Here is a 26,076-nt window from a genome sequence, read left to right on the forward strand (position 1 = left end):
TGAAAAAAGTCCTGTGCTCTTGAATTGGCATCGATCTGTTATGTGCTTGCAGGTCAGCAGGGTCCAGTTCGCTTCAGGGGCTGATTGTCTTCTCTTTTATCTTGTGGAACCATCGCACCCCCTGAAATCCAAACCCGGAGAGAGAACACATCAATCCTCAAGACCTCCTGAGCTTTAGTTTGTTCTCATTTAGAAAAAAAACTCTTGAAATTCAACATGATGCCTGCTCCTCATGTCTGTATTACTTACTCTAAACAGTAGAGCAATGATTTGCAGTTTAGCTGAATCTAAACTGTGTTGGTTTGTAATGTTTGCATCATTATGTTACAAAGTCTGACAAAAAAAGGCAAAATATTGTGTGACAGATGCAATTATCTTCACCAACACCACATTTTTGAAAGAAATCATGCCTGTGTGCACATTCACACGCCACCGCTTGAGCACTAACAGGACTTTTTAAGGTGATGACTAAAATCTTGTATCAGATTAAGACTAATCTGATTCCAGATTTAGGCATTTAGTTGAAGATTAAGGCAGATTTACGTGTTCAGCTGTAGTTCTATCCACAGTGAGCAGGTGGGGAATTGAACTGGTCAACAGGTTTGTAGCATTGCTTCAAAGAACAAACCTCTTACATCTGGTCACACAGCTACCCATCTGGCTAATTAGTTTTTTTTTTTAAAAAAAGGGATTTTTTTTGCTCAAGTGCCCCCCATGTTTCTTAATGTGAGAATGTTGAGAGTCAGGTTAACAGAACTAATATTGGGGGAGCAAAATCATTGAAGGTTGAATCTAGTCTCCAATTACAAGTTTTCAAATTAAATTGAAACTTAACATCAAAAACAGACTTTAATCAATACTTACTGATGATTTAATGCATGGTTGGCCACATTATTTTTGGTTTTGTCTTATCATTTTTAAATCGTAGCTGTGCCAGTTGTCCTTTTCAGCTCTTACTATTTTTTTTTGGCAGCTCTGATGCCGATTATAATGATCAGATTATTGATTTTAAATCAGTACTGACTCACACCGCATCACCAAGCAAATCAATCAATCTTTATTTATATATAGCGCCAATTCATAACAGGTGTTATCTCCAGGCGCTTTCCATAAAGAGCAGGTCTAGAGAGAAAGACCCAAAGATTCAAGAATTCAAAATGAACCCATAAGAACCCAAAGTGACAGCTACTAAACATCCTGGTGCAGTCATGTGACCCAGAACACCATTTCCAAATTGTTGGTCTGTCTGATTAAAACCTGTGACACAACTAGTTAACTTTGAATTGTTTTGTTTTTGTTATTAAAAGGTAAGTTTCAATCAATCTAACTGCAATCTGTAATAATATGTCCTAGATTACAATTAACCTGTCCTGACCATATTTTATGAAAAAGTGTCATATGAAACGACTTAGAAAAAAATAATGCTGTGACATATATTTAACAGATCTTGGACAGTAGGGGTAGTATCTCAACAATAAGTTCAGAAATGTGTTCCTTGTGGTCCATTTAGTCCGTTTTATATCCCCCATAATGTTACTTAAAGAGGAAAAGGCTTCTTATGAGTTAAGGATTCAATAATCAAAAACAGTCTGAACACTTTGCACAATAACAACACCTCATTGATCATCAATAAATCATTGATTCACAACTCATTTGATCAGGTCCGGCCCCGACACCGCCGTGCGCGTTCACATTTCCTCCACGTCCCCGCGCTCACCCTCCCATCACGTTGAACGCGCACGACCTGCGCGCCGCCGCCTCCGTGCAGGCTGGAGCTCAGAGCGCAGACATGGCCGCCTTCAGCAAAATACCGCACAGCTGCTACGAGATCGGGCACACCTGGAACCCGTCGTGTATGCAGTGTGCTGTGGATGTGACCAGGGGCGCTTTAGAGGTCTCCTTCAAAATATACTTCCCTCTGTACCTGGTACGTTTCCCCGTTTCGGCTGAAACAGTTGACTGTGAAGCGAAGCTAAGCCGAGCTAGCTAACCAAGTGGGGCTAACCAGCTCTGAGAAACGTCGTAAAGATTAGCTGACATGTCGCTAGTTCACTCTCCGGGGCTAAGTTCAAGTCCGTGCATGTGTGCAAGTTTTCTGGGGGAGGGGGGTTTCCTAAATCTCCAGCCCTAATGATGGAGGGTGTCCTGTGCTGTGCAGCCTGTGAAGCCCCCCTGAGGCTGATAGTGATTTAGGGTTTGTGATTTTACCTTACATAGATACAATTGTCCTGACTTGACTAAAGACTTAAACATCGCAGGCGCTACGTTGCCCCTTAAAAACCACAGTCAGCTAATCAGCAGTCAACATCATCTGATAAGTTCTGCAAACCGACCAAATCCAGAGCAAACTCGTTTGACCAGCTGGTAGCCCTGATGTCTTTGCAGACTTTGGTGCAGTCCAAGGATTCCTCAACACCCTGAGGGGAAAGTTCAGTGTAGTCCAGTGTAGAGAGTAAATGCAAAACGTTTTTTATGTGATCGGAACTCTTACTGACACACTTATTTGGTAAATTAACCAAATGTTAACAGCGAGTGGCTCACATCTCTGTGTATTGCAGATAGCAGCAATTTTAAGGAGAAGGAAGAAGGATTACTATTTAAAAAGGCTTCTCCCAGAGATCCTGTGGTCTACCTCTTTCCTCACGGCCAATGGAGGTCTCTACATTGTTTTCTTCTGCATTCTCAGGTTAGTAGGACACACACACACACACAGATGCACACCGTTAATCACACAGCTCTGTTGAAGTTAAGATAAACAAAGGTTTCAGAGGTTAAGTTGTGTCAGAGTACATGTTCAGTTTAGTGTCGCTGACTCTGAAGATTCAGTAGCCAACACCATAGACGGTATGCAAGGAGGTCAAAACATCTCGATCGACCACTGGTGGCTGGCTGTAGATGTCATAAGCCTCATAAACCCGTCGCTTTGGTTCTTTGCGTATTACTGACACCTGAGCATCAGTGGAATAGTGAGAAACAGCTGGCAGGGGTGTGTGTCAGGATGTGCATAAGCGAGATAAATGAAACGGGGACCCACGTTAAAAAGTTCTCCATATCGCTACTAGAGGCTAAAAACTCAGAGACGGTGTCCAACCCTTTTCTGCTGCATGTTTCTGACTTTAGGAAACTGTTGGGTGGGTTCTACTCCTGGTCTGCCGGGTTTGGCTCGGCGCTGCCCGCCTCCTACATCGCCATCCTCCTGGAGCGCAAGAGCAGGTGAGATTACTGTGCGTTTATTCTTACTAGATTTGACTTGGTTTCCTGAAAGTCTTTTCATGTTTTGAACTAAAGGAAATGTTCCAGGTTCGACCCTGCACAAATATGGCACTTACTTTTTGGTATTGGGCATGGCGTTGTAAATGTTGGCTCTGTGTTTACTGATAATCTGCATGCCTTTCCCTCCCCCCCCCCCCCCCCCCCACCTCCAGGAGAGGGCTGCTGACGATATACATGACAAATCTTGTAAGAGCTACTTTGTTCATTTCACATTAATTGTTCCACTATCTGCTTTTGCCATGCAACGTATGTGTGACCGTGCAATCTTGTCGTCAGGCCATTGAGACTTTGTTCCGCATGGCAGTGACACGAGGCGTCATCAGACCCATCAAACACGGCGAGGTACGATGAATGGGAGGTTGGAAGGGAAGGGAGCTAAATAAATTGGGGTTGGGGGATAAATGATACAGCACCTATTAATACAGCGCTATCTTTGTCTGCACTAATGTGTGAATGAAATGATTTAGATTTAGGTGATGCAAAACATCCCCCTGATCTCAATTTTAAAAATGTTTGTTGAGTGGGATTATTCTCTTCAAACGGCGCTGGCAGCTCACATGACCACGACAGCAAAGCCCGATTATGAGTGCTTGTTTGAGTTCAGTACAAATGCCACGCGGACAGGCCGCAGGGAAGCTGCCTGTTTACACTATGCTTCTGCACACAGCACGTGATCAATCAGTCAGAGTCACCTGACACATCTCGTCTTGTGGTGAATTTAGTCACCAGGTGACAGTACAGTCGCCTCAGCCCTTAGAATGTGGGCCCTTTGCCATGCGAAGTAACGAATCTGTCCGAAGCCTGATATATTTTCCTAAAAGTGTGATCATTTACTCTAGTTTGACCATATGTCAGCAAGCAACCACTGATGACTTTCATCACAGATTTTGCCAGATTGTCTCGTGGTTCTGAAAGAATCTTTTGGCCACATGTTCACATTCCAGCTGTTGTCCTGATGCCCCTTTTCCGTCTCTCTTTCCCCCGTCAGGTCCTCTTGTTCAGCATAACTGCGTCGCTCTACATGTTCTTCTTCAGGTCAGAGCGGCAGATTCTTACACTGACATGTGAAACTCTGGTCTCTTGGTTGTTAAGGACAACCTTGAAATATTAAAAACGAGCCAATGTTTAGAGTTTGAGTTAAATTTTGTGTTTTCTACTGCAGGAGTAAAGATGGTCTCAAAGGCTTCACATTCTCTGCTTTAAAGTAAGTTGTCCCCGTTCCTACTGATGCCCACACACGTCTGCACACACGATTATGCTCCCATGAAGATTTATTGCAGCCATGCAACATTTCGCTCTACAACGTAACACTTCTTCCACCTGCAGGCTGCCTTTCTTTAGATCTCTTCAGTCTGAAGAAGGGCTAAAATGGTCATGGCAGTCTAATCAAGTGTTGCACACTCTGTTTTTCATCTTGATTTCGACTGCCGACCGTGTTTTGTTAAACTCACAGAGGTGGCGTGCATCTTCCGTCACAGGTTCATCATCGGGAAAGAGGAGATTCCAACTCACTCCATCACGGCCGAACACATCTGCGCGAGACCCCTTGAGAGGACAGCTGCCATAGAGGCCGAGGACTCGCAGGCGTCAGCAGAAAGGCCCAGCTCCAGGAGGAAAACTCTGATAGCCTACACCAGAGAGCTGCTAGAATCAATGTGAGACAATACACACATTTACACAGACACATACGGGGCGGCACAGAGTGCTCAGTGATGACGTGTGTGTGTGTGTGTGTGTGTGTGTGTGTGTGTTACTTACTTTTTTTTGTATCATCCAGATGCAAAAAGGGCCCAAGACACAGATGTTGTAAACATTATCAAGACAACTGCATTTCTTACTGTGTTAAAGTAAGACAACAAGACACTTTTAAGTGAATTCTCAAATTCAACGATTGATCATAACAATAATAATACATTATTTAATACTTTTCTCTTCTCCTTTTATTGTCCAGGGGTTTGTCAGGATGTTCAGTGTGGGCTACCTGATTCAGTGTTGTCTTAAAGTGCCCTCAACGTTCAGGCAGATGTTCTCCAAACCCTCACGTCTCCCCTCCCTCTTCTACAACAAAGAGAACTTCCAGCTAGGGGCCTTTTTAGGATCATTCGTCAGTATCTACAAGGTACATTTCATACTTGCTGAGGTTGTGCCATAAAATTAGAATATATAAACTCTACAGTATAATTTTCTCTCTCATGTCCTTAAAGACACATTTCATTTGTGATTTCTGAATTCTTTCTCAAATGTTTCCTCCCACATTTGGTCATTGTCATTGACCTTTCCCGTCTTGGTCTTATGTTACTTTGTCTTGTGTTATCTTGTGCGAGTATTGTCACATTCTTTAAAAAATGCGTTCCTCTTCACTCAGGGAACAAGCTGCTTGCTGCGCTGGGTGCGTAACATTGATGATGAACTCCACGCACTGATTGCTGGTAAGACAGTAATGTGTAAACCGTCAAATAAAATCCCCGTATATATATCAATCCTCCCCCGGGTGTCGTCATGTCTCAGCCGATTTACTCCGACAAACTGTCTCTCTCTCTTCCCGTCTTTCAAGGCTTCCTGGCCGGTATCTCAATGTTCTTCTACAAAAGCACGACGATATCCATGTATCTCTTCACGAAGCTGGTGGAGGTAAAAGAAAATGCCTTTGAGCACGAAGCAGATTTACATGCTGCGACAGAGAAACAAGTGTTACTGATGACCGTAAGAATGAAAGTCACACCATTAAGAGAATATACTCACCAAAATTAACCTCCCATCTAAAAACCTACTTAGAGTTTTATTCAACTCACCGTCTATCTAACTCAGTGTAAGGATTTACCAACAAATACGGCATTTTCATCATGATCCAGAAACACCCGCCTGTGTGTACCATTATGTCTACACACACAGAAGAAACCAGGTTACACAGAGAATTCAGGTTACTGACGAAATCTGAAAAGACGTGTTGTGGTGTAGCCCTGTTACTGTAAATCAGGTCAGTAGTAAAGCATTAGTCATGTGGCAAAGTGGCTACTTTATTCACACTAGAGCCTTTTAGAAATGGCAGTGGTTCCTAAATTAGCAGATTGCCGAAACACATGACAGAAAATGGACTTATTTTATTAACATGTTACTGTACGTGTCTGCATCTCTGTCTTTAGACCATGTACTTCAAGGGCATTGAGGCAGGACGCTTCCCTTACTTTCCTCATGCGGACACGATCCTATATGCCATCTCCACTGCCATCTGTTTCCAAGCTGTAAGTAACGCATACACAGATGTATCAAATAAGTACGCTTCACACACCGTTTTTGTTTTTTGTTGAGTGAGGATGTCATGTATGATTCATTACCGTTACACAGGCTGTGATGGAAGTGCAGAACCTCAGACCTGCATACTGGAAGTTCCTGCTGCGTTTAACCAAGGGCAGGTATGAATGTGTGGTGTGCAAACTGTCCACTGTCAAACAATACTTGGCTTCAGAAGTCATGATTAGAACATCAGTTGCCTTTTAAAGAGGGGTTTTATGTGTTTTTGAGCATCCATGGCTACATCATTTGGTACAGGCGACAAATTTAACATTACTTAAATGTTTCTGGGGACAAGATGGCCAGTAACCTCAGACATTGTCAAACTTCAGCAAACTAAAATGTACAGTATGTGAGGTAGTAGCTGTCCCATATAGACTGTTAAATCCCAAAACCATTTTAGCCTGTCCATAGTTGGACTGTTCCCGTCCATGTCAGAGGAATCTGTCAGCGAGCGTTGTATTTTTCATGATGGTACCGATCAGTTTTCCGTCTCCTCTCCTAGGTTCGCTCTGATGAACAGACAGTTGCTAGATGTGTTTGGGACTCAGGCCTCCAGGGACTTTAAAGGCTTTGTGCCCAAACTGGACCCTCGTTTCACCACTGTGCTTCCACCAGGAGCGGACATCCAACTCGGATGACCTGGGACCAGGCTCTGTGAGAGGCTCTAGGGTTACCTCAATAGGAATTGGACAGTCTGGCTGTTCTCTCTGAGTTTAAAAAAAAAAAGGAAAAAAAAAGATGTTTTTAATGGCTCAGAGTCAGTGATGTTGTGATATGACATAGGATATGCTTTGGAAGATGCGAAAGCCTAAGATCTGTCCAAAGCAGGGTGTCGTGAATGTCGAATGTGCTGTGGCTGGCACAAGCACTGAGTGAGATTGTACGGTTACAGTTAACTGGTAAAATAAAGAAACACCTCATTTTACAAAGGACTTTCAGTCCGTTTGCCTAAATCACAAATAAACCCAGAAACTGGTTTATTGGAAAAAGAAAAAAAAAAAAAGATTTTACTTTCAGATGCAACATCGTTCTTTTTATCCTTTAATTTGAATGTTTCTTCATTTTGCAAGTTACCTGTAGGTTTGTACTGACTAAACCCTGTTTGGTTGTATAGGTGGGTAATTTCACGTCGGAGGTCAAATCTCTAAAACTAATTTTTTGGGGGAATATACACAGTGATGTGTAATTTTGACTGATTTAATAGGTAAAGGATTCAAGATCATTACTCCCTGATCATTTCTGAATGTGTACTTTGTGGCCTATGTGTAAAAAAAAAAAAAAAAGAAAAAAAAATATTCCGTGAAACACTGAGGTGTAATGTCACCATTGTTAATCAGTACTTTAAATTGATTTTTCTTTCATAACTTCATTGATTTCTAAGTGTAGTTCAGAAAATTTTCCCCCCAAATCTCCAGCTTTACTCACACTAGAGTTTTAGAGTTTCCAACTACACTTGACAGTAACAATTACAATGGAGCGGCTCCCCCTTATCTAGACTTACTGGGGTAAAAGAAAGCATCAAGGACCAGGAAGATGGTGAAACCTGAACCAAATGGTTTGGTAATACATAGGTTTATAAGGCTCTAATGTATCTTGTTACAGCTAATTAAGTGGGAAGAATAGAAATAATTTCACCTCCAAGACACAGAAAATGCAGCTAAAGAACCATGCAGTAAATCATTGTTTGTTCAGTAGTAAACACCCTCTGTGTTTATTTACTTCCACACAAAGAGTCAGCCTGAGGCATGAAATCAGAGGATGCGTTCTAACCTGATTCCTTTAGAACATGCATTCACAGTTTGCAATAGTCAGTAATCACATTTCTCCCATAGTGTATTTTTAATATATATATTTTAAGTGTATTGAAAAGTTAATTTTGTATAAGAAACATATAGTCCTATATTCAACAGCTTGAAGATATTATTTGAACAGTTTCCATACTGTGCGCATATGTCTGAGTTCACTCATGGCCTGCTTTTAACTGTGCAAACTAACTCTTTCAGACTTTATTTTAGTTTGAAATTAAATTATTTTGGTCACACGGACACAGTGATGCTACGTAGTCAGATACCTGGTGTTTGTTCCACCTCTGGTTTACAGTGAAACGCACATTTACCCTCCATTTAATGTAGAAACACTGTTTGAATATCATAAGAAAAGGGTTTGGTCAGAGAATGGGCTTCTCAGTTTACATTTTTATTTACAAATGTATTACATGAGCTGCATCGCTGTGCTTTACTAAAGAGCCAAGACTGTGACATGATGCAGATCCATATGATTTGAAGTGTGAATAATTCACCAATCATCTTTTAAAATCGGTTTTACTTTTGAAACACAAAATACACTCATATTTCCAAAAAGCATTGCTACAGTCATCCTGATCCACCCTCGTCATTCACTGGAGGAAGTTAGAACTTACTTCTATTTTTAATAATCACTAATGCAGGTCAGACACAGACCCAAACGGCTTTGAATGAAGTATGTGGTTATTTCTCACGACATCACAAAAAAAATGGTGTTGGCTGATTGCATTTGAATGAATATGCACTGTATTTTCCAAGGTTGAACCTGACTGCTGAAAATCCACATTGATTGAAACATTGTTCACTGAAGAATTTGATTGCCACATCGAAGCGCCTGTGGGTAACAAGGAATCTGTTTCTGTGAATAAAAGCACACAGCTCAATCTGCCTTTGCTTTTTGTTGCTGAGAGATAAGGATGTTTGCCAAAAACACATTTTGAGTTTTAAATCTTTCTTGTTCTCTGAAATAGATGAATTTCACGTTCTACCAAGTGATAAATGGCCGCAGTGGTTCTGCAGTTAGTTGAATAATGGGGACCGTTCATGACAGCTTCGTTTCAGACGTGAAACGATTCCATTCAATTTAACATCTCTTACTGTCTCTTATTTCTGGCAGTTATTTGAACTTGTTTGCTTCAAAGTTTGCATTCAGTTCTACAACCCAACCCACCTTTAGACACACATGACCTCCGTACCAGAAGCCATGATTGTAGAGAACACAGTGCAAATATCATCAGACCGAAGTACAGGTGTTAAAAAGAGTAGTGATATATTAACTAACTCTATCCTATAGACTTAAAATACCACTCTCAAATGTTTTGATTAATGTGAAAAGGGTATATATTAAATTATTTTTGGATTCCAAGTACATGACTGGTTTGTTTTGTGTGTCCTATGAGTTTGATCGCATACAATTCTATTGTTAAGAAAAATGATTTAATGGGGATCATCTCCAAAGAGCAAACTCTGATGTTCATCCAGGACAGAGTTATTCAAGCGCTGCTGCAGATGTTGAACACACAGCACAGAAACAATCCACACCTGCATGCTGCTTATTGAGATGTTGTGGTATTTTTGCACATATCAGGGTCTCAAGATTGGAAACATCAGCAGTAAAACAACTGATAAAACTAATTCTAAACAGTAATGAAAGTTTCAAATGAACCCTTGTCTTGTTCACTGTGTGTGCACACTGGCAGTGCTGTGAAATTGTTCAACTATTAAAGGTCCTGTATTCTCATTTCACCTTCACACTTGTATTTAGAGGTCCTACTAGAATACATTTGCATGGTTTAATGTTAAAAAAAAGTCCATTATTTTTCTGATACAGACATGGCTGCTGCCGTTGTTCTCAGTCTCTGTCTGAACGCTCCATTTTAGTCGAACAGAACAATCTGCTGCTTCGTTACTGGGAGCTGGTGTTAGTGAGGAAAGAACCATGGAGGACAGAAAGGTGGATCCAGGAGGTTTTCAGTGTGCGCAGACAGTCGGCCTGCTGGAGGAGGTCACATGTTCAACAGATCCCCTTATGACGTAATAAATGGAGCCAAATCTAAACAGAGCGTTTTCACACACACACACACACACACACACACTGTCTCTGTACACACCAGGGTCACATATTTTTCCAATCTGGGATCAATAAAGTACGTACGTACACCCATCCATCCATCCTCACCACGTCCCTGTATAAGAAACAGATCTGCTTTTACACATGACATTATTGGCTGTACGGATGCCGTGTATTCATGCTGCAGACTACAATTCAAATAAGCAAATTTCGATTGTAGAGAAAGAGACTGACATCTAATGTAAGGATTTGAAATTACAGAAGCTTTTAGCTGTTAGTATGGAGCTGGTGCGCCTCTTTCTATGGAGAATTTATCAGTTTTAATGAAAATATGATTCATTTTGTCATTTATCAGATCTTAAGTTTTTGTTTTCACTTAGTTTCAGGGAAATAATGATATAATAATGTACACACCAAAGCATTTATATTTGTTCTGATACATGTTAGTCCCAGACTTTATGAGGTTATGTTTTTGTCTTTATTTTGCCATCAAACAGGTTTAAGAGCAAAACTTTCTACACTGTAATGGAAACATAGTTAGAGCGCATCAAAAAATGCTTTATTGCAAATAAAGTTAATTTGTGATTAAGAATATTGTGTTAATTATTGGAAATCTAAAGGTTTTGCTTGCTGTTGGGCTGAATGTCACGGGCAGTGACAAAATGAGGACACTTCAGAGGACAGGTTTGCTCCTCCATCACCTTCAGTACAAAATGAACTTCCCCTTGTCTGACGGACAAACCAGTTTATCCTTTACATGGTTGCAGTGGCCGCAGTGTGTCCATGGAGGGCAGCCGTGAGCACACAAAGTGTTTGGTTTACTCCAAATGGACAACAAGAAGAAGAAATCCATAACGGAAGAAAGCATGTTGTGTGTCAAGCTGACATGTGTAAGCACTTCTGCTCTGTGATTTCCCATTTAAAGTAAATGCTTTTGACTTACTCATATATGTGTAAAACAAAAAAAACATAATACACAGGGAAGCAAATACATGTGTTTATACTAAAACTAGTAAAGAAACTAGTAAAGAACACATATCAAATATGGAATCATATCATTTCATGACTAAAGGTCAGTACAAAACCACAAATACTTCATCAGATCATGGAATAGCTTCCTTGACTATTTTGAAGAAACTAGACTCACTTAAGGAAAGTTCCCACACCAAGCAATTTCACTCTGGTTAGAGATTTTGTGCTTGAGCATCAGTTTACTGTGCAAAGTCCTACAAAGTCTACAGTCCACTCTTAAAAGTGTCCACCAATTTCTTCTCAGCCTTTAATAGATTCAGACAAAACCACCCTGCTTGCATTATTGTGTTTCAAGTCTCATATTGAATGTACTCATCCATTTAGCTGATCCTATTCACAGTTTGTCATTTAATTAACAAGTTTATTTTTTAAATGTCTATTTTGATCCATAAACTACTTTTGAATTTAGATGAGATAATCCACAGACCACAATGTGTACCGTTTATTTTCTACTCCAGATAAAAATAGGGGAAATTGTAAACAGGTTTACCACCAAACGAAACCATTGTACAGTATTAAGAAGCTTTTTTTTCTTAGTGTACACCAAAGAAAAACTTTATATTCAAGCTCACGAGGATGACGCTTTATTTTGAAAGAGCCAGACAGGAAGTGCTCAGTTCCGTGACTCAAACATGACCCGTGACTTTCGCTCCGTATCATTCAAGACTGTCAACGCCACTAACTCCTAACTTACTGTAGAAAACGGATACTTTTAGGATAACAGCGTATTCATGGGGGGTAAGAATAAACAGCGAACTAAAGGAAACGTCCGGGTAAGAAACTCTTTCTGTAACATACGGTGTCCAAAGACCAGGCTAATGTAAACTTCACGCTAACGCTACGTGTGGCTGTGTTGTTCCGACTGTTTCATAACCACGGTGTTTCCGTCTGGCTAACGATACTGCTGTTATGGGCTTTTTTTCTATAACCACGCGTTTCTCTCCCTCCTCCAGCCGTCCAGTAGCGGCCGAGCTGCCGAGGTGCTGACCCGGGAAGGTGGTGTCATCCCGGGCTTCGTGGGCTTCGACTCGTCGGTGACTTCGGAGCTCAGCTACGTCCCAGCTGTCCATGGCGCGGAGGAGATAGACAACCTGGTGGATGCTGACTTCCGCCTGGTGCTCAGGAAACTCTCCAAGAGGGATGTTGTCACCAGACTGAAAGTGAGTTTGAGCATGAACTAACTTTATGGTCATGTGTGCACAGCCAACCACATATAACACTAAACCTACCTCTTGAAATGTAAAATACAGTGTACATGACTCATGAAATGCCATCTCTGATTGGGTAACACCCATGGGTGTCTTTGGTCCAGGTGTGAGTCTTGATCCTGTTTTCTCCTCTCAGGCTGTGCAGGACTTTGGGTCCATGTGTCAGGAGCGGGACGCTGAGGAGGTGAAAGGGGTGCTGCCATACTGGCCGAGGATTTACTGCAAGATATCAGTGGTGAGCTGGTTAATGTCACACTGCTTTTAACAATCTGCAGATAGTGCTTCTGTATTTAAGCACTGCGACTACCATCGTGGATGTTTGGTCACTGCCGTATCCATTTCAAAAGATGTTTTTAAATTAATGGTTGGGAATATCTGTGAAGGTTGCCTTGACCCACACTAACATTCAGTATAACACTTTAATGGGTTTTTCTAATGTGTTTTTGCACGTGGATGAGGTGCGTCTGCATTAGAGGAATTTTCTCATTATATCCATCAGGACCATGATCGCCGGATCAGGGAGGCCACCCAGCAGGCCTTTGAGCAGCTGGTGCTGAAAGTGCGTCGCAGCTTGGCGCCGTTTCTGAAGAGCTTGATGGGCCATTGGATACTTTCCCAATGTGACACTTACACACCTGCAGCCTCTGCCGCATGCCAGGCCTTCCAGGCTGCTTTCTCAGCCACCAAACAGCCTGAGGCTCTCAGCTTCTGCAAGGATGAGATCCTCAACGTGAGTAGTAGCGGTGGCTTGTGTGTGGACAGGATATGATCTAATGAGCTAAATTATTCAATCAGTTGTTGTTGTTTTTATGTCGCAGGTGCTTCAAGATATTTTGTTAAAGGAGACGGCAGACACACTGAGCGATCCACAGTAAGTTAACAGTTGAGCTCATTATAGTTTCTGTGTCCCTTCCTCTCACCGTTTTGGTACAATGATAATATATTCTGTCACAGTCACTGCTTCTCCGTGTTTTCTAGAAGTGTGACAGAGGAGGAGCGAGAATCCAAATATGTGCGCATGGTGACCAGCTCTATGTTGGGAGTGAAGAGGCTGCTCTCCCTGCTGGCCCAGAATGACAGGGCGGCCCTGGAGCAAAGACTGACACATCTCGTTGACTCTGGGAAGTTCTGGAAGTACAGCAAACACAAGACACCGCAGGTACTGGCAGTGAATAGTGCTGCTCTGCTTATAACAGACGCTTGAATGCGCATGCAGGTGCTAAGTGATTTTCTGAGCAAGTTCGCCTGGTGTAAGCTCAAGCTCATCTAAAATAAAGTACTCTGTGTTTGTTCTTCCACTTGCATTTTATATATTCATCATAAAATTATATATAAACTGTGTGAGAAGGTAAAAATTCTGTCAAATTCTGTTTGTGCTGCCAAATGCCCCCTAACATACACGCAATAATCTGTTGTGAAGATGATATTTCCCTAATTACTACTCTGTGTTTCTCTGCAGGTGCGGGGGGCATTTTTCGAGATGGTGTGTGCTCTGTGTGAGTTCACTCCAGGACTGGTCCAGGCTGAGGCAGCACGAGTCTGCCCTGCTGTTCTCCTCAGCATTGACGACACAGATCCCGTAGTGGTGCCTCCTGTGTGGGAGGCTCTTCTTCATGTTGTGTCTACAATCCCTGTAAGCCTGTGTTTAAAGGATCACACGTACAGTAATGTATATGCTAATGTCATGGTATTGTAAGCTGTTCTGTAATGGTTTACCAACAGTCTACTGTGTTATTACAGTAGACTTGACAGATAGTGAAAAGCTAAGTTATATTAGCCAGCATTAGTTGAGTCACTAATGTGTTTGTACAGATGCGTTCTATTTTTTTTTGTGGAAATTTTTGGTTGAGTTGCATCTAATCCTAGATTTTCCTGTACCTATTTCAGGATTGCTGGACACACGTGAATGCCAAGAAGGGCTTCTTACCTAAACTTTGGGCTCTGCTAAAAGAGGGCGGCAAAGGCATGGCTAAAGCACTCCACCCGAATCTAATGCCGCTCCTCAGCAAACTGCCACAGCAGGTCACTGATCCGATCTTGGACTTCTACACCACCTTCTTCGCTTCAGCCATACAAGGGTAATTTGTGTGTGTGCATGTGTGTGTATAAGGTTACTTTCGTGTCTTTATTATGCACTTGAATAGAAAAAAACTATTGACACTGCAATCAAAAAATGTTTAATTGCAAGTAAAATAAATGTGTGGTAAAAATTTATTAAAGCAAATCCAAAAGGTTTTTTTACAAAACCAAAAGTTCTGTTTGGGAGTCTAAACAAAGACGTGTCTTGCATCTTTCACGTCAGGTCTCGCCAGAGAGATTCAGCTCAAAACAAGCACAATGTTTGGATTCAAAACTTTTGGATTTGCAAGTAAAACGTTTGGATTTGCATTAATATATTTTTCATAAGAAATTAATTTTACTTGCAACAAAACATTTCTGTTAATTGCAGTGTCTGTTTTGCTCTCAAATCATTTTTTTTGATTGAATAATAAAGACACAAAAGTAACCTCTTAATGTGCACACTTGGTGTGGATGATGACTCAATATTACCATTCATCAGATTTAAACAATGATAACAGTGGAACACAGTTCATTGCCCTGAGCAGTTATTTATATATGTGTATATATAGACATAATTCAATGCACTTAAAGCTACTGTTATTAGGTATTAATCATAATTCCCGTGTCACACCCCTTAAGTGTCTGTGTGTTTGTTTCAGTGTGTCTAGTGAGCGGGCAGCAACAAGCCCATCAGAAAGTGCAGTTATAGTGGCTTCTGTCGTTGAGTGCTTGAGGTACTGCATACTGCAGCATGCAGAAGAAGAGGAGGATCAGAAACGAATACGGGCCATGCTTATTTCACAGCAGGTGGGATCAACCATGCGCACTTTTCCCATCATGTCAAATCAACTCAAGTCCCTACTTTTTTTTTTTACATTATTTTGTTGTTTGTCCTTTTGTAGCTCCTACCACTACTGGAAAAGGCTCTCGGAAATCCCTCCCTTCAGAATGGTCCTCTTTTCCTTTTGGTCACTGAAATGCTTGTTTCCTGGGAGAAGAGGGCAGGTTTACATAGTGAAGCTGAAGCAAATGACAGCAGGGAGGTCTTTCAAGGGCTTTTGGCAGACTTCTGGGAAGGCCTTGGTCTTTTGTTTGTGCGTTATGCCGACAACGAGGAAGCAGATCCGCAGGCCTTGGAGGGGATCGCCACCTTGCTGCAGGTGAGTTTGGTTTCAGAGAATCTGGTTCAGACACATTCCCCACTGAAATATCCACGTTGACACAAAGCAGCAAGATGCAGCGATCAAGTGACCAAAGTGAAAAAGAAAACAATAATACGTAAATTAATCTCACTTTCTCTTATGTATTCAGGTAATGCGTTACCCGGAGAGAGTAAAAAGAAAGCACGTCCAAAAGAAGAAATCTGTCAAGATCTGCTTCTCTAAGCCAGAAGACCATGAGAAAACTGGAGTAGAGGGGGATGATGTTGAGAAGCCTGTGCATACAGTGGTGGAGCTTGTCAATGAGAAGGCATGTGGATCCCCACAAACCCAGCACTTTGAGGATGTAGTGTGCCAGCTGGCACAACTGTGCCTGGTGCATGTGAATGAGAAAAAGTCGGAGAGACATCTCGTTTTCCTCTCACTTCTCCTGCGGTCTTTCCACACGCCCGCGGTCTTCAGCGTAAGTCATATTTGATGATTAGAGCTGAAAGTCTATTTCAGTGTCAGTTGTGAATTGAAACGGGAACTTGTGGTACACCTGGGAAAATTATTTGCAGTGTTTGCTAAGTATTTTAACTAATGGGCTTGGACAATGGAAACATTATAACAGCTCTTATAATCCTTTGGTGCAATTAATTACCTAAACTGTGCTTGTCGTAGACATTGGTTGAATTGGATGAAAACATCAAGCGAGATGAGGCGAATGTGAAAAATCCAGCAATGCAGTTCCTGCTGGAGCAGGTGGTGGTGTGGCTGGCTGAGAAGGGGCGCAGAGACACTGAGCACCTGGTGGAGATGGTCTTTAGCTCACTCTACTGCTGCAGCTGGCAGGAGACCACTCGCATCCTCAACCACATCACAACGGTAACAATCAGATGTCGATTCACATGCAGCGTGATGAGCCCTCTTTTGTGTAGATTCAACTCCAATTTTGCTGTTTCTCTGCTGACTTTCATTCTCTTCACTCTGCTCATTAGATGGATTTGCAAGGGGGAGTTGTCCTGCAAATTATACAGAGGGTATGTGTCATTCTGCTCACACAGACTTTGGTAATGTGATCTCTACGTATATATCAAATGTGCACTGTTATGAACATCTGTGCTATTCTGTCATCCATCCTGTCAGGCATGTGCAGATCCTGAGAGTCTTAAGAGCTGTCGTGATTGGCTGAAAGGTTCAGTTCTGGGTGAGCACCTCCTGGGATTGACTGAGGAGCTGTGCAAGGTGGGACACAGCTCTCCCAGTACTGCCTCTTCTACGAGCAACCACAGTTGGACCCTTATCAGCCTGGTCCTCTCTCAGCACCAAAACAATGGTGAACACAAACTCACACCAGCAGATGTTCATTTTCAGTGGCTGTTTTATTATTATTTATGTCAGTGTTGATACACATCACTTGTGGGTTTTCTTGTCAGTCAGTAAGTCACGTTTTTAATCTGCTTTTATTTGCGCAGAGCCTCTGATAGGGGAGGTATACATGGAGAAGATCTTGGAGAAGCTGCATGCGACTCTGTCTGAGACAAAGAGTCTGTCAGATGCAGGCAACATGGAGCCGCTCATCACCTTCATCTGTGATGTGGCCTCTACTTTCTTCTCGTCTGTGCAAGACTGTCTACTACTCCTCTCTGCTGAGGAACTTTTGCTCACCGTCTTCCAGCTCACCGCCCAAGATCAAACACACACTCACCTGTCTGGTAGGTAGTCAAATATTACATGTATACTTATAAACATATATATACAAAACTAAAAACTAAATAAGACATTTTTGTTTATTACTTTGAAAGACTCACTTTTGGATAAACTGAGGAAAGTGTGTGTTGCTGGGGTCCAGTCATTGGTCCAGCACCCTGAATATGAGGTCAAGGAAGGTGGTTTCTTGCACAGTGCAGCCCTTTGGGTGACAAACCAACTACTCACTGTCTCTATGGACATTAAAAGGTAACAAAACACCTTCTTCTGGTGTAGTTTTGTCTCTAATCCTCCCCTTATTTCCTATAAAATCTGTCCCAGTGCTTTGTTTCTATTCTGGCTAACTTCTTGGTGTAATGTTTCAGTTTACAGGTTCTAGTTGTGGCTGTACAGAGCCTAGTGGAGACAGTCATGTCTGTCTGTGATCAAGACTCCCCCCTCCTCGTCCAGTTCTTTACCCAGCTGATGCCCACCCAGGCAGAATGGACAAAAATCAGACAAGCCTTACCTCCTCAGGTAAGCCAGCTCCTCCATAAGCCTCTCCCAAACAACAGAACTAATTCAGGCACCACCATACATTGCTATATGTAGAACTTTCTATGGACTGATTGTGCTTTAATTGTATCCTTAACATAACATAAACCACCTGGCATTCACGGGTTGTTCTTTCCCTTGTTTCTGTCCTCTGCAGTGGGTCAAAACTCCCTTACTCTCCAGCCGTCACCGAGGCGTTTGTGAAAACCCAACCATAGACATGTGGAAGTTTAAGGTGTCAGCCAGGTTGCCAGCCCACCTATGTGCCTGTGCCCTGCTGGGGAGGGTTGCCCACACTGTTGAATTTATACATCGTGACCAAAAGGAGGCAAAAGGTCCTTCCCACCTGCCAGACCTTAAGTACACAGGTACTTTGTGTTTTTCATTGTTTTATTTGTGTTTGTAATATGCTTGTATATGAATTTAATATGTTTGTATATGAATATTTTCTTTCTTTCTTTGACAGTTTCGGAGCTGTTGTATGCTCTGCAGTGGTGTAAGGAGGTCGAGTACAGCCCTACTATAGTGTCTGCCTATCACAGCCTGCTGACTGACTGGGGGCTGTCAGAAGGACTCCACAGCCAGGTTCCAATGAAAGATCTGCTGGAGACACTCTACTCAAGGTGAGCTCCACTCATTGCAGTGTTTCTCACACACAGACTTTACTTGGGCAGACTCCAGATATAGTAACGGCCAACAAATGAGGCGACCCATTTTAGCATTTTTTTATTTTTAATCTGTCTGAGAGAACAGTGTCACCTGCGATCGATTAACTAGTAGACAGCATCCCCTTGCTCTACCCTTCCTTTTTTGTTTGAGAAGGGTTTTTAGACATATCTTTCTTTTTCACTTGAATGGACAAACATTATTTTTTAACTATTTATCTGTACATAGAAAAGATTATACTAAAATAAGGTGAAAAATTACATAGAAATAAGGTGGTGAAATAAGAAATAACATACCAGAAATAGGGTAATGCCTTCTTTCAAATGTTTGCAATAGGCACTTTGATTTAACACTGTCATTCTGCTGGACCCACTGCATCGAGTTTTGACGAACAAGAAATAAATTAATTTACTACTTGGCAGAGTAATCAGAAACACACCCACACAAGATCAACACATGGAACGATTTGCTACATAAACAGAGCTTTCAAATCCTCATTCTATGGAGCCTCTTCAAAAGACATGGATGTGATTCATTTGAAGGACTAAACATTGTCTGGCAATCAACAAAAAAAAATAGCTGATTACAAAAAACTACTAAAGCTAAAACTAAATGTATCAGCTTCTAAAGAAACAAGACGACAAACTCAGATTATTATGTGAAACATCTACTAACTATATATGTGTATTGTACTTTTACCCTGTAGGTCACTGGAGGATGGAGGTCTTTGGTCTCTAACTCTAGAAAACTACATTCACACCAACAACTTGGCAGCCACGCACAGTGCAACCGTGAGGAAGCTTTACGGCAGTGCAGACAGGTTGATAATTTGTTTGTTAATGCAATTTTAAATGTTTTTAATTTCCCAACGAAAGCTGTTATATGACCACTAATTGTCCTGTGTATTTAAAAACTGTGTGTCTGGTCAGTTTGTTCCCGGTGTCTCAAAGCAAACTGAGCACGCTCCAGGTGCTCTGCCCCACTATGACCAAAGAGGACAGAGAGACTCTCGTTGCTCTGGCCACTGCTGGAATAATCAACTGGCAAGAGAACGACAGTGAGAATACACGTATAAGCAGACACACACAAATGGACATTTTGGACTTGAACCAAAGAAATACTCATTTTGGTCTGTGTGTCACAGGTGTGTACGGGTGCCTGGCGGTGCTGCTGTGCTGCCTGAAAGCCAACACACAAGTAGAGGAGGAGATCATGCAGGCTATCCTGGCCACCGTGATGGAGTGGAGGAACAGCAAGGAGGACTGGTTCCTCTTTGGCAGGTAATGCAATCACACAAACATTTAAACACTTTTTATGTTTATGTGTATTTCAAATGAAATGCATACATTTGACACATCCTTTTATTTCAGTGACCTGTCAAACACAACTGTAGAACAGCTGAACCTTGCTGTGGAGATGATGCGTTTCCTGTCCTGGCTGGTGACTCATTGTCCCACAGTTCTCGGGGGCAGCCAGTGGGACTTCTTGCTCTGCTCTATGTTAGCCTGGTTGGAGGTGAGACATTGACCATACACATTGTGCTGGTCTGTGACTTTGAGGTCCGAGGCCGGCGTCAACTACAGAGTAGTGCCTCTAAGAAAATACACAATGTACATTGTGTGCTTCTTTGGTCATACACTTTTCGCCTGTAGTTCTTTATTTAAAGTTCACATGTCCTGTCCCTCACTATTTTTGACTTTATTTGCTTGGTTCCAATCTCAGACTGCCAGCTACAATGTGTGCAGTCAGTGGAACCCATGGGTGCAGCTGTTCGTGTGTGAGAACGCTGCATTGATAGTGAAGCTGAACCAGTTCTTCACATCACCCTCACCCGATGAAGTGGAGAAGCTGCCGTCAGAACTGGCTGGTGAATGGACAGACTTCTTTGTAGAGGGAATCTACAACCTGCTGTTGCCTCTGCCTATCGCTATCACAGGTGTGTGTGTGGATTTTATTCCAGGAGGCTGTGACACTTTTCCTGTAGCACATCACAAGGTGAAACGTTAGTCGCTAAATGAAGAACATTCACGCAACTTTGACTACGTCACAGTCCGGCCTTTTCAATATACAAGCAGTTAAGTCAAATGTATCTTTCGGTTTGTCACCTAAATACAGATGCCTTCACTGAACCCGACGACCCTGTGTTCCCCTTGGCGGTGCTGCAGTCAGTTGGCGTCGCTTTGACATACGTGCCTGTGCAGCACCTAAAACAGAACTCCCTGCCACCACGGTTCATAGTGGACCAGAATACAAACCTGCCAGAACCCCTCCAGACGCTTCTCAACACTTTCTGTCCTCTGCTGCTGTTTAAGGCCAGGCCTCTGCAGATCACTGTCTACCACTTGTTAGAAAAGTAAGGATTTTGTTTGAGAGCGTGTATCGATGTGCAAATGTGTGTAATCCCCTAAATGAACAGAAAAAAAACTCTTACAAGCTGTAATGTTTTATAATTAGTGTTACCCCTATCTTTAGGGGCCCACAAGAGGTTGGGAACGATCACCTTGTGCCTACCATAATATGAAAATAAACGTACTTCCTTATTGTCAATGCAGGATCATGCCTCAGCTGCCTGAGTGTGATGGAGAAGGAGACAACAGCAAGTCCGATGATGATAGAGACGAGCCATCCCTGTAAGTCAGTAGGGGAGATCGTATTACTGTCACACAAGGTCTTGCAGTACTGAACTACAATACTACTCTAGGTTATATTTCGAAATGATTTTTACAAATGTTTAATTTTGGCTTTCAGTTCTCCCCCCGCGTCTCTGATGGCCATCCTGTCAACCTGTGAGGAGCTGTGTGATAGTATCCTGGCAGGGGTTCAAGTAGGAGAGTTTGCAGTGGTCCAGCCTCTCAGCGTGGAGTACTCCTGCATCCTGGGGTACTTGCTGGCATGGAAGCTGCTCCTCACCTTTTTTAAGTCCTCACCCTCCCATGTGAGTCATGATAAATCCTGGACTGTAATTGATTGATTATGTATTTCTTTATTGCCAGTTTTGACTTGTAGTTATGAGTGTATATAAGCAAACAGATTTCTAAATTCCATGGAGAGAGCACACTTTGATGTTTGAGAAGAGTAATGTTGATCATTCTCACAGTATCGACTGCTCTTCTGATTTATCTCTAGCTGCGTGCCCATTATGCCCAGTATCTTAAGAGAAGCTGCTCCCTTAACAAGCTCCTCCTTCACCTCTTCAAACTGATGCCTGAGAGCCCTGTGTACCCGGGCCAAGTGGCCGAGACAAAGGAGACCAAAACGTTCTTTACAGAGAGTCTGTCTCTGGCTGTCGACAGTAAGTGGCACAGACACCTACATAATGTCTGTAAATGGCTACAAATGTAAACGAGCTTAGATTTCCCTCCTGTTTTTTTGCATGTAGAAAGCGAGAGCGTTGAGTGGGAGCTCCCTCACCTGGCTTGCAGCGTTTATTACAGCACAGTGCAGGACCTGCCTGCCATGGTGCGGCTCTGGTGGAACAGCCAGGAGAAGAGAGTGAGCGCAGCTGTGGAAAAGTTCACTATCAAATACGTCAGTCCTGTTCTCTCAGCTCAGGAGATCTCATCGGTCCACTCCAGCACTCAAATGTTTGACAGCATGACCGTAAGTCAGCAAATATGTTGCACAACTTTTTCTCATTTGAGGTTACGCGCTGCAGTGAAACATGCCACTTCCTTCATGAGCCCAGGATATCTGAATACTGTGTTCCTCCTGTTAATTCTGATCATTTGCTAGATAATCTCCAGGAAACTGCACAAAGATTAATAAAAGAATAATAAACAGGGGTATAATTATTATTTAAATTGAATAAAACCTGTGGTGCATCGCATTTGTAATATAACGATGCAGTAATAATAGATAGATAATACATTTCAGAGCAGATGTCTCACTATTTTACTTGTAAAAACCCAGATAGCAAAGGCAAATAACGCATTTATTTACTTATCTTACTGCCCCAGGTGAAGGCCCGCTCAGCTGCGCGGGAGGTGATTGCCACCTATTCTGTGGATGATATCTTCATCGAGTTGGTGATTCAGCTACCACAGAACTACCCTATAGGCTCTATCGCTGTAGAGAGTGGGAGACGCGTGGGCGTTGCCGTTCAGCAGTGGAGGAACTGGATGCTGCAGCTGAGCACCTACCTCACACATCAGGTAGGAACACTAACACACAATGAAAGACGCTTGTGCTGCAAGTACTGTCTGCTTTCCAACCTGAAGCCCTGTAGCCAGAATCTCTCACTACCAGTGAAGTTATCTGGAGCAGTGCAGGCCAAGAGGGCTGTGAAGATGCTTTCCTTGTGAGAATCGGTAAAGAAAAAGAGGATGAAATAAAATTCAGAAAGATGTAAATATGTGCTTGCGTGTTCAGAATGGCAGTATAATGGAGGGCCTGGCTCTGTGGAAGAACAACGTGGATAAGCGTTTCGAGGGAATAGAGGACTGTATGATCTGCTTCTCTGTTATCCACGGCTCCAACTACTCCCTGCCCAAGAAGGCTTGCCGCACCTGCAAAAAGAAATTCCACTCAGCGTGCTTGGTGAGATTTGTGTCAAGATGATATTATATCAAGTGTTGGGCTGTCAAGGTTTTCAGTGCCTACTCTGCAGATGTTAAAAAGCTATTTACATTGATTAAACTATTTTTTCATCTTTTATCAATCATGAAAAGAGAGAGATTCGGCATCAAACTGCCTGTCTGTGTATAATCCACAGCCCACTACTTGCTATGTCACATACACTCTCCATGTTAAATCTCACAAATACAATACAATTTAACGCACCGCAAGATATTTGAACGTACTCTTTGACATTGTATGTTGTTGGGTTTTACATTGATCTATTTTTTTTTTTTCCCTCATCTTTCTACAGTACAAATGGTTCACTTCGAGCAACAAGTCCACCTGTCCACTGTGCAGAGAAACCTTCTTCTAACACACAGCCTGTTCCCATGGCGTCAAGGTTTGACGGCACCTCAGTCAACCAGGATTGGATCAGTAGTGGTTGTGATAGCATGAATAAGGTTATTAAGGAACTCATCTACATGAAGGCCTAATTTATCAGGTCATGCTATGGGCTGAGATTCTTTCTCAGAGGCTTTCTCTAACTGGCTCAGAAAACCCTGTTTCGTGTGCTCAATAGAAATCTGATCTATAGTCCAGTAAAATCTAGTGAGAATTGTGATTTGGTAGCTTTTATCTCCATATTCAGTATTATGGGTTTAGCTGTCAACACTTAAATACCAGTGCTTTACTGTATAGTAGAATCCCAGCATCAGTAGCTCCCTGCTTTTGCTTTTTCTGTTATTAAGTTTTTATCTTTTTTGCAGACATAACTTTTTATCTTTTCGAAACGTGACGTGAAATGTGCATAAGAGACTGAATCACAAAGTTGGAAAAAACCAAAGCTTGCCAGGTGCTTTAGTCATATATATACATATATATTAAGACCTGTTGAAATGAATCAATATACAAACAAAAAAAAATGCCCAGGACAGGATTCACAAATATTTCCTAATATTTAGGAGTGTAAAGCGATTATGTCTGATCAGTGACATGCCTTATACTATTATGACATGGTGAGATCACCTATGAAAAACAGGGGAACGGAACTCCCTTTAGGGTTTAGGTTTTTAATTTCAAAATCCTAGTGCTCACAAATATCAAAACCTAATGATGTGTCTTCTGATGTGCCTGCATACAGCTGTATATGATGCTGGAAAGTAAATAAAACACAACTGGATGGATATTATCAGCTGGTGCAATTTATCTTTGATGTGTACTTCATGCATGCCATACACTACTTCCAAATATATTGACTGCTGATTGCTGATCTGAATGCGATAGACTACAGCGAATAATGTCAGTGCTTTATAGATGTGTATATTACATATGTATCCATCTGTAATGACTTTATAGAACAATGCTAAAGGCTGATCTGGCACAGCTTTACAGAGTGATATAGCTACCAGACCAAGTAAAGTAAGAAACACAGTGCACACATTTTCCCAATGACTGAGTTGTGTAATGCAGAACAATGCATATGCAGGGATGTATAAATCTGGCTCAAAGACTATTTTTACTTTATGCATACACAGACTTTTACTCTAGAATCCACAAAGTTTTATACATCTGGCCCCAACTGCATTGTTACACTCATGATCCATTAAAATCCCCTGGCCAAGACTAGCCTATTTTATTTGTTAATGACAAACAATCATTGGCTTGGATACAAAGAAAAAATGGATACTTAGTTGGAAGGATACACCTATTGGGACGTAACACGTGGTTAGAGATATGATTCCAACTGGGACCAGCTCTCCCTCTCTGCTAAAAATGAACAACTGACTATTAAAGGTAAATAGGTCAACAAATATGCCATTTATGATATGTCATATATCACCTCGTCTTTACTCAAAGGGAACTGTTATGTTAACCCGAGTCTCCAATTACAGTTATGCGGTATTTCCATATTAACTATTACTGTAGGTTAACCTGTGCTAGTTTCCAAGAAAAGACTGTAATTAGCCTCAGCCTGTGACTGCTGGCACCAGTCTCCCATGCTCATTTATCTTGGGTCCACCTCCTCCTCATGTTGAATAATTTATCTGTTTAATGGAGGCTTGCTCTTATCACAGTTGTTCCTATGGAATTAATTATGACAGATTAAGCATGATCAATGAATTAATCCCTATCATTTGGTCTAGTCTGTTTGTGTGTGAGTGTGCAAGCTGGTGTGCAGTTGTAATTCATTATTGCGGTCAAATTTTATCAATACATACAGCCGGCATCCATCATCATGTGCCCTTGACCTTTTTAATAGCCATTGATCTGTTTGCCAGGCATAAATATTTATACTGAAATCCCCTTCCCTCATGAGTTTTGATGCACACACACTTACACAGACAGCCTCAAATCTTATTGCTCATTATCTGCTTGATTAAGCAGTGGTGCAAATGTTATGAACTACAGTACAGTCCCCCTGTGCAGCCTGTTCTTATCATAATATAGGTCAATCCTTACCAGAAGATGGCAGCATTAGCACAAGGCACGGCTCTGAGGAATAAAGCAACCATTTCAGGAGATATGTATATATTAACCTGAAAGAAAAGAGATTACTGATCTGGACTTTCCAGGGAGGTTAAATTACCTACAAAAACCTAATTTATTTATTACACTTTCTGTCTCATGTTGCTTTCCAGACAAATCATTTGCCAGCTCATCCAAATAATTAAGTGGAAATTTTTAGAGGGATCCCACAGGGATTATTAATGTGCCATCTTTAATTA

General features: G+C 41.8%; 2 protein-coding genes across 4 annotated transcripts; both read left to right on the forward strand.

The window, feature by feature from the left end:
- Nucleotides 1–1,775: 1,775 nt before the first annotated feature.
- tmem135 (transmembrane protein 135) lies at nt 1,776–9,253 on the forward strand. Its single transcript, XM_070843916.1, has 15 exons — nt 1,776–1,927; nt 2,559–2,686; nt 3,121–3,213; nt 3,426–3,459; nt 3,550–3,615; nt 4,262–4,308; nt 4,436–4,477; nt 4,752–4,928; nt 5,051–5,120; nt 5,225–5,392; nt 5,639–5,702; nt 5,828–5,904; nt 6,417–6,515; nt 6,619–6,686; nt 7,070–9,253. Exons 1-15 carry the CDS (start codon nt 1,790–1,792, stop codon nt 7,203–7,205), a joined length of 1,407 nt encoding a protein of 468 aa, XP_070700017.1. The 5' UTR covers nt 1,776–1,789; the 3' UTR covers nt 7,206–9,253.
- Nucleotides 9,254–12,121: 2,868 nt separating this feature from the next.
- ltn1 (listerin E3 ubiquitin protein ligase 1) lies at nt 12,122–24,539 on the forward strand. 3 transcript variants are annotated; one of them, XM_070843549.1, is made up of 32 exons: nt 12,122–12,245; nt 12,426–12,632; nt 12,817–12,915; nt 13,180–13,410; nt 13,499–13,551; nt 13,659–13,839; nt 14,140–14,313; nt 14,568–14,758; nt 15,401–15,548; nt 15,644–15,901; nt 16,053–16,364; nt 16,565–16,768; nt 16,882–16,923; nt 17,030–17,219; nt 17,359–17,598; nt 17,689–17,842; nt 17,959–18,109; nt 18,285–18,495; nt 18,594–18,750; nt 19,500–19,613; nt 19,723–19,862; nt 19,938–20,073; nt 20,164–20,308; nt 20,516–20,729; nt 20,909–21,146; nt 21,346–21,423; nt 21,542–21,728; nt 21,920–22,085; nt 22,173–22,393; nt 22,750–22,944; nt 23,162–23,329; nt 23,661–24,539. In XM_070843549.1, the coding sequence occupies exons 1-32, from the start codon at nt 12,204–12,206 to the stop codon at nt 23,721–23,723; spliced, it is 5,310 nt and encodes a 1,769-aa protein (XP_070699650.1). In that variant the 5' UTR covers nt 12,122–12,203; the 3' UTR covers nt 23,724–24,539. The 3 variants fall into 3 exon arrangements, with proteins under 3 accessions (XP_070699650.1, XP_070699651.1, XP_070699649.1); XM_070843550.1 differs by having other exon boundaries at nt 19,723–19,850; XM_070843548.1 differs by having other exon boundaries at nt 19,723–20,073.
- Nucleotides 24,540–26,076: the final 1,537 nt, after the last annotated feature.

This window comes from Pempheris klunzingeri, chromosome 14 (assembly GCF_042242105.1).
Source record: "Pempheris klunzingeri isolate RE-2024b chromosome 14, fPemKlu1.hap1, whole genome shotgun sequence".
NCBI lineage: Eukaryota > Metazoa > Chordata > Actinopteri > Acropomatiformes > Pempheridae > Pempheris > Pempheris klunzingeri.

Coding starts and splice junctions, on each gene's coding strand:
- tmem135 (XM_070843916.1), top strand. CDS start 1,790: ATGGCCGCCTTCAGCAAAATACCGCACAGCTGCTACGAGATCGGGCAC. Junction 3,616..4,261: donor GACCCATCAAACACGGCGAG/GTACGATGAATG, acceptor TTCCCCCGTCAG/GTCCTCTTGTTCAGCATAAC. Junction 4,929..5,050: donor AGAGAGCTGCTAGAATCAAT/GTGAGACAATAC, acceptor TGTATCATCCAG/ATGCAAAAAGGGCCCAAGAC.
- ltn1 (XM_070843548.1), top strand. CDS start 12,204: ATGGGGGGTAAGAATAAACAGCGAACTAAAGGAAACGTCCGG. Junction 14,314..14,567: donor ATGTTGTGTCTACAATCCCT/GTAAGCCTGTGT, acceptor TACCTATTTCAG/GATTGCTGGACACACGTGAA. Junction 16,365..16,564: donor ACACGCCCGCGGTCTTCAGC/GTAAGTCATATT, acceptor TGCTTGTCGTAG/ACATTGGTTGAATTGGATGA.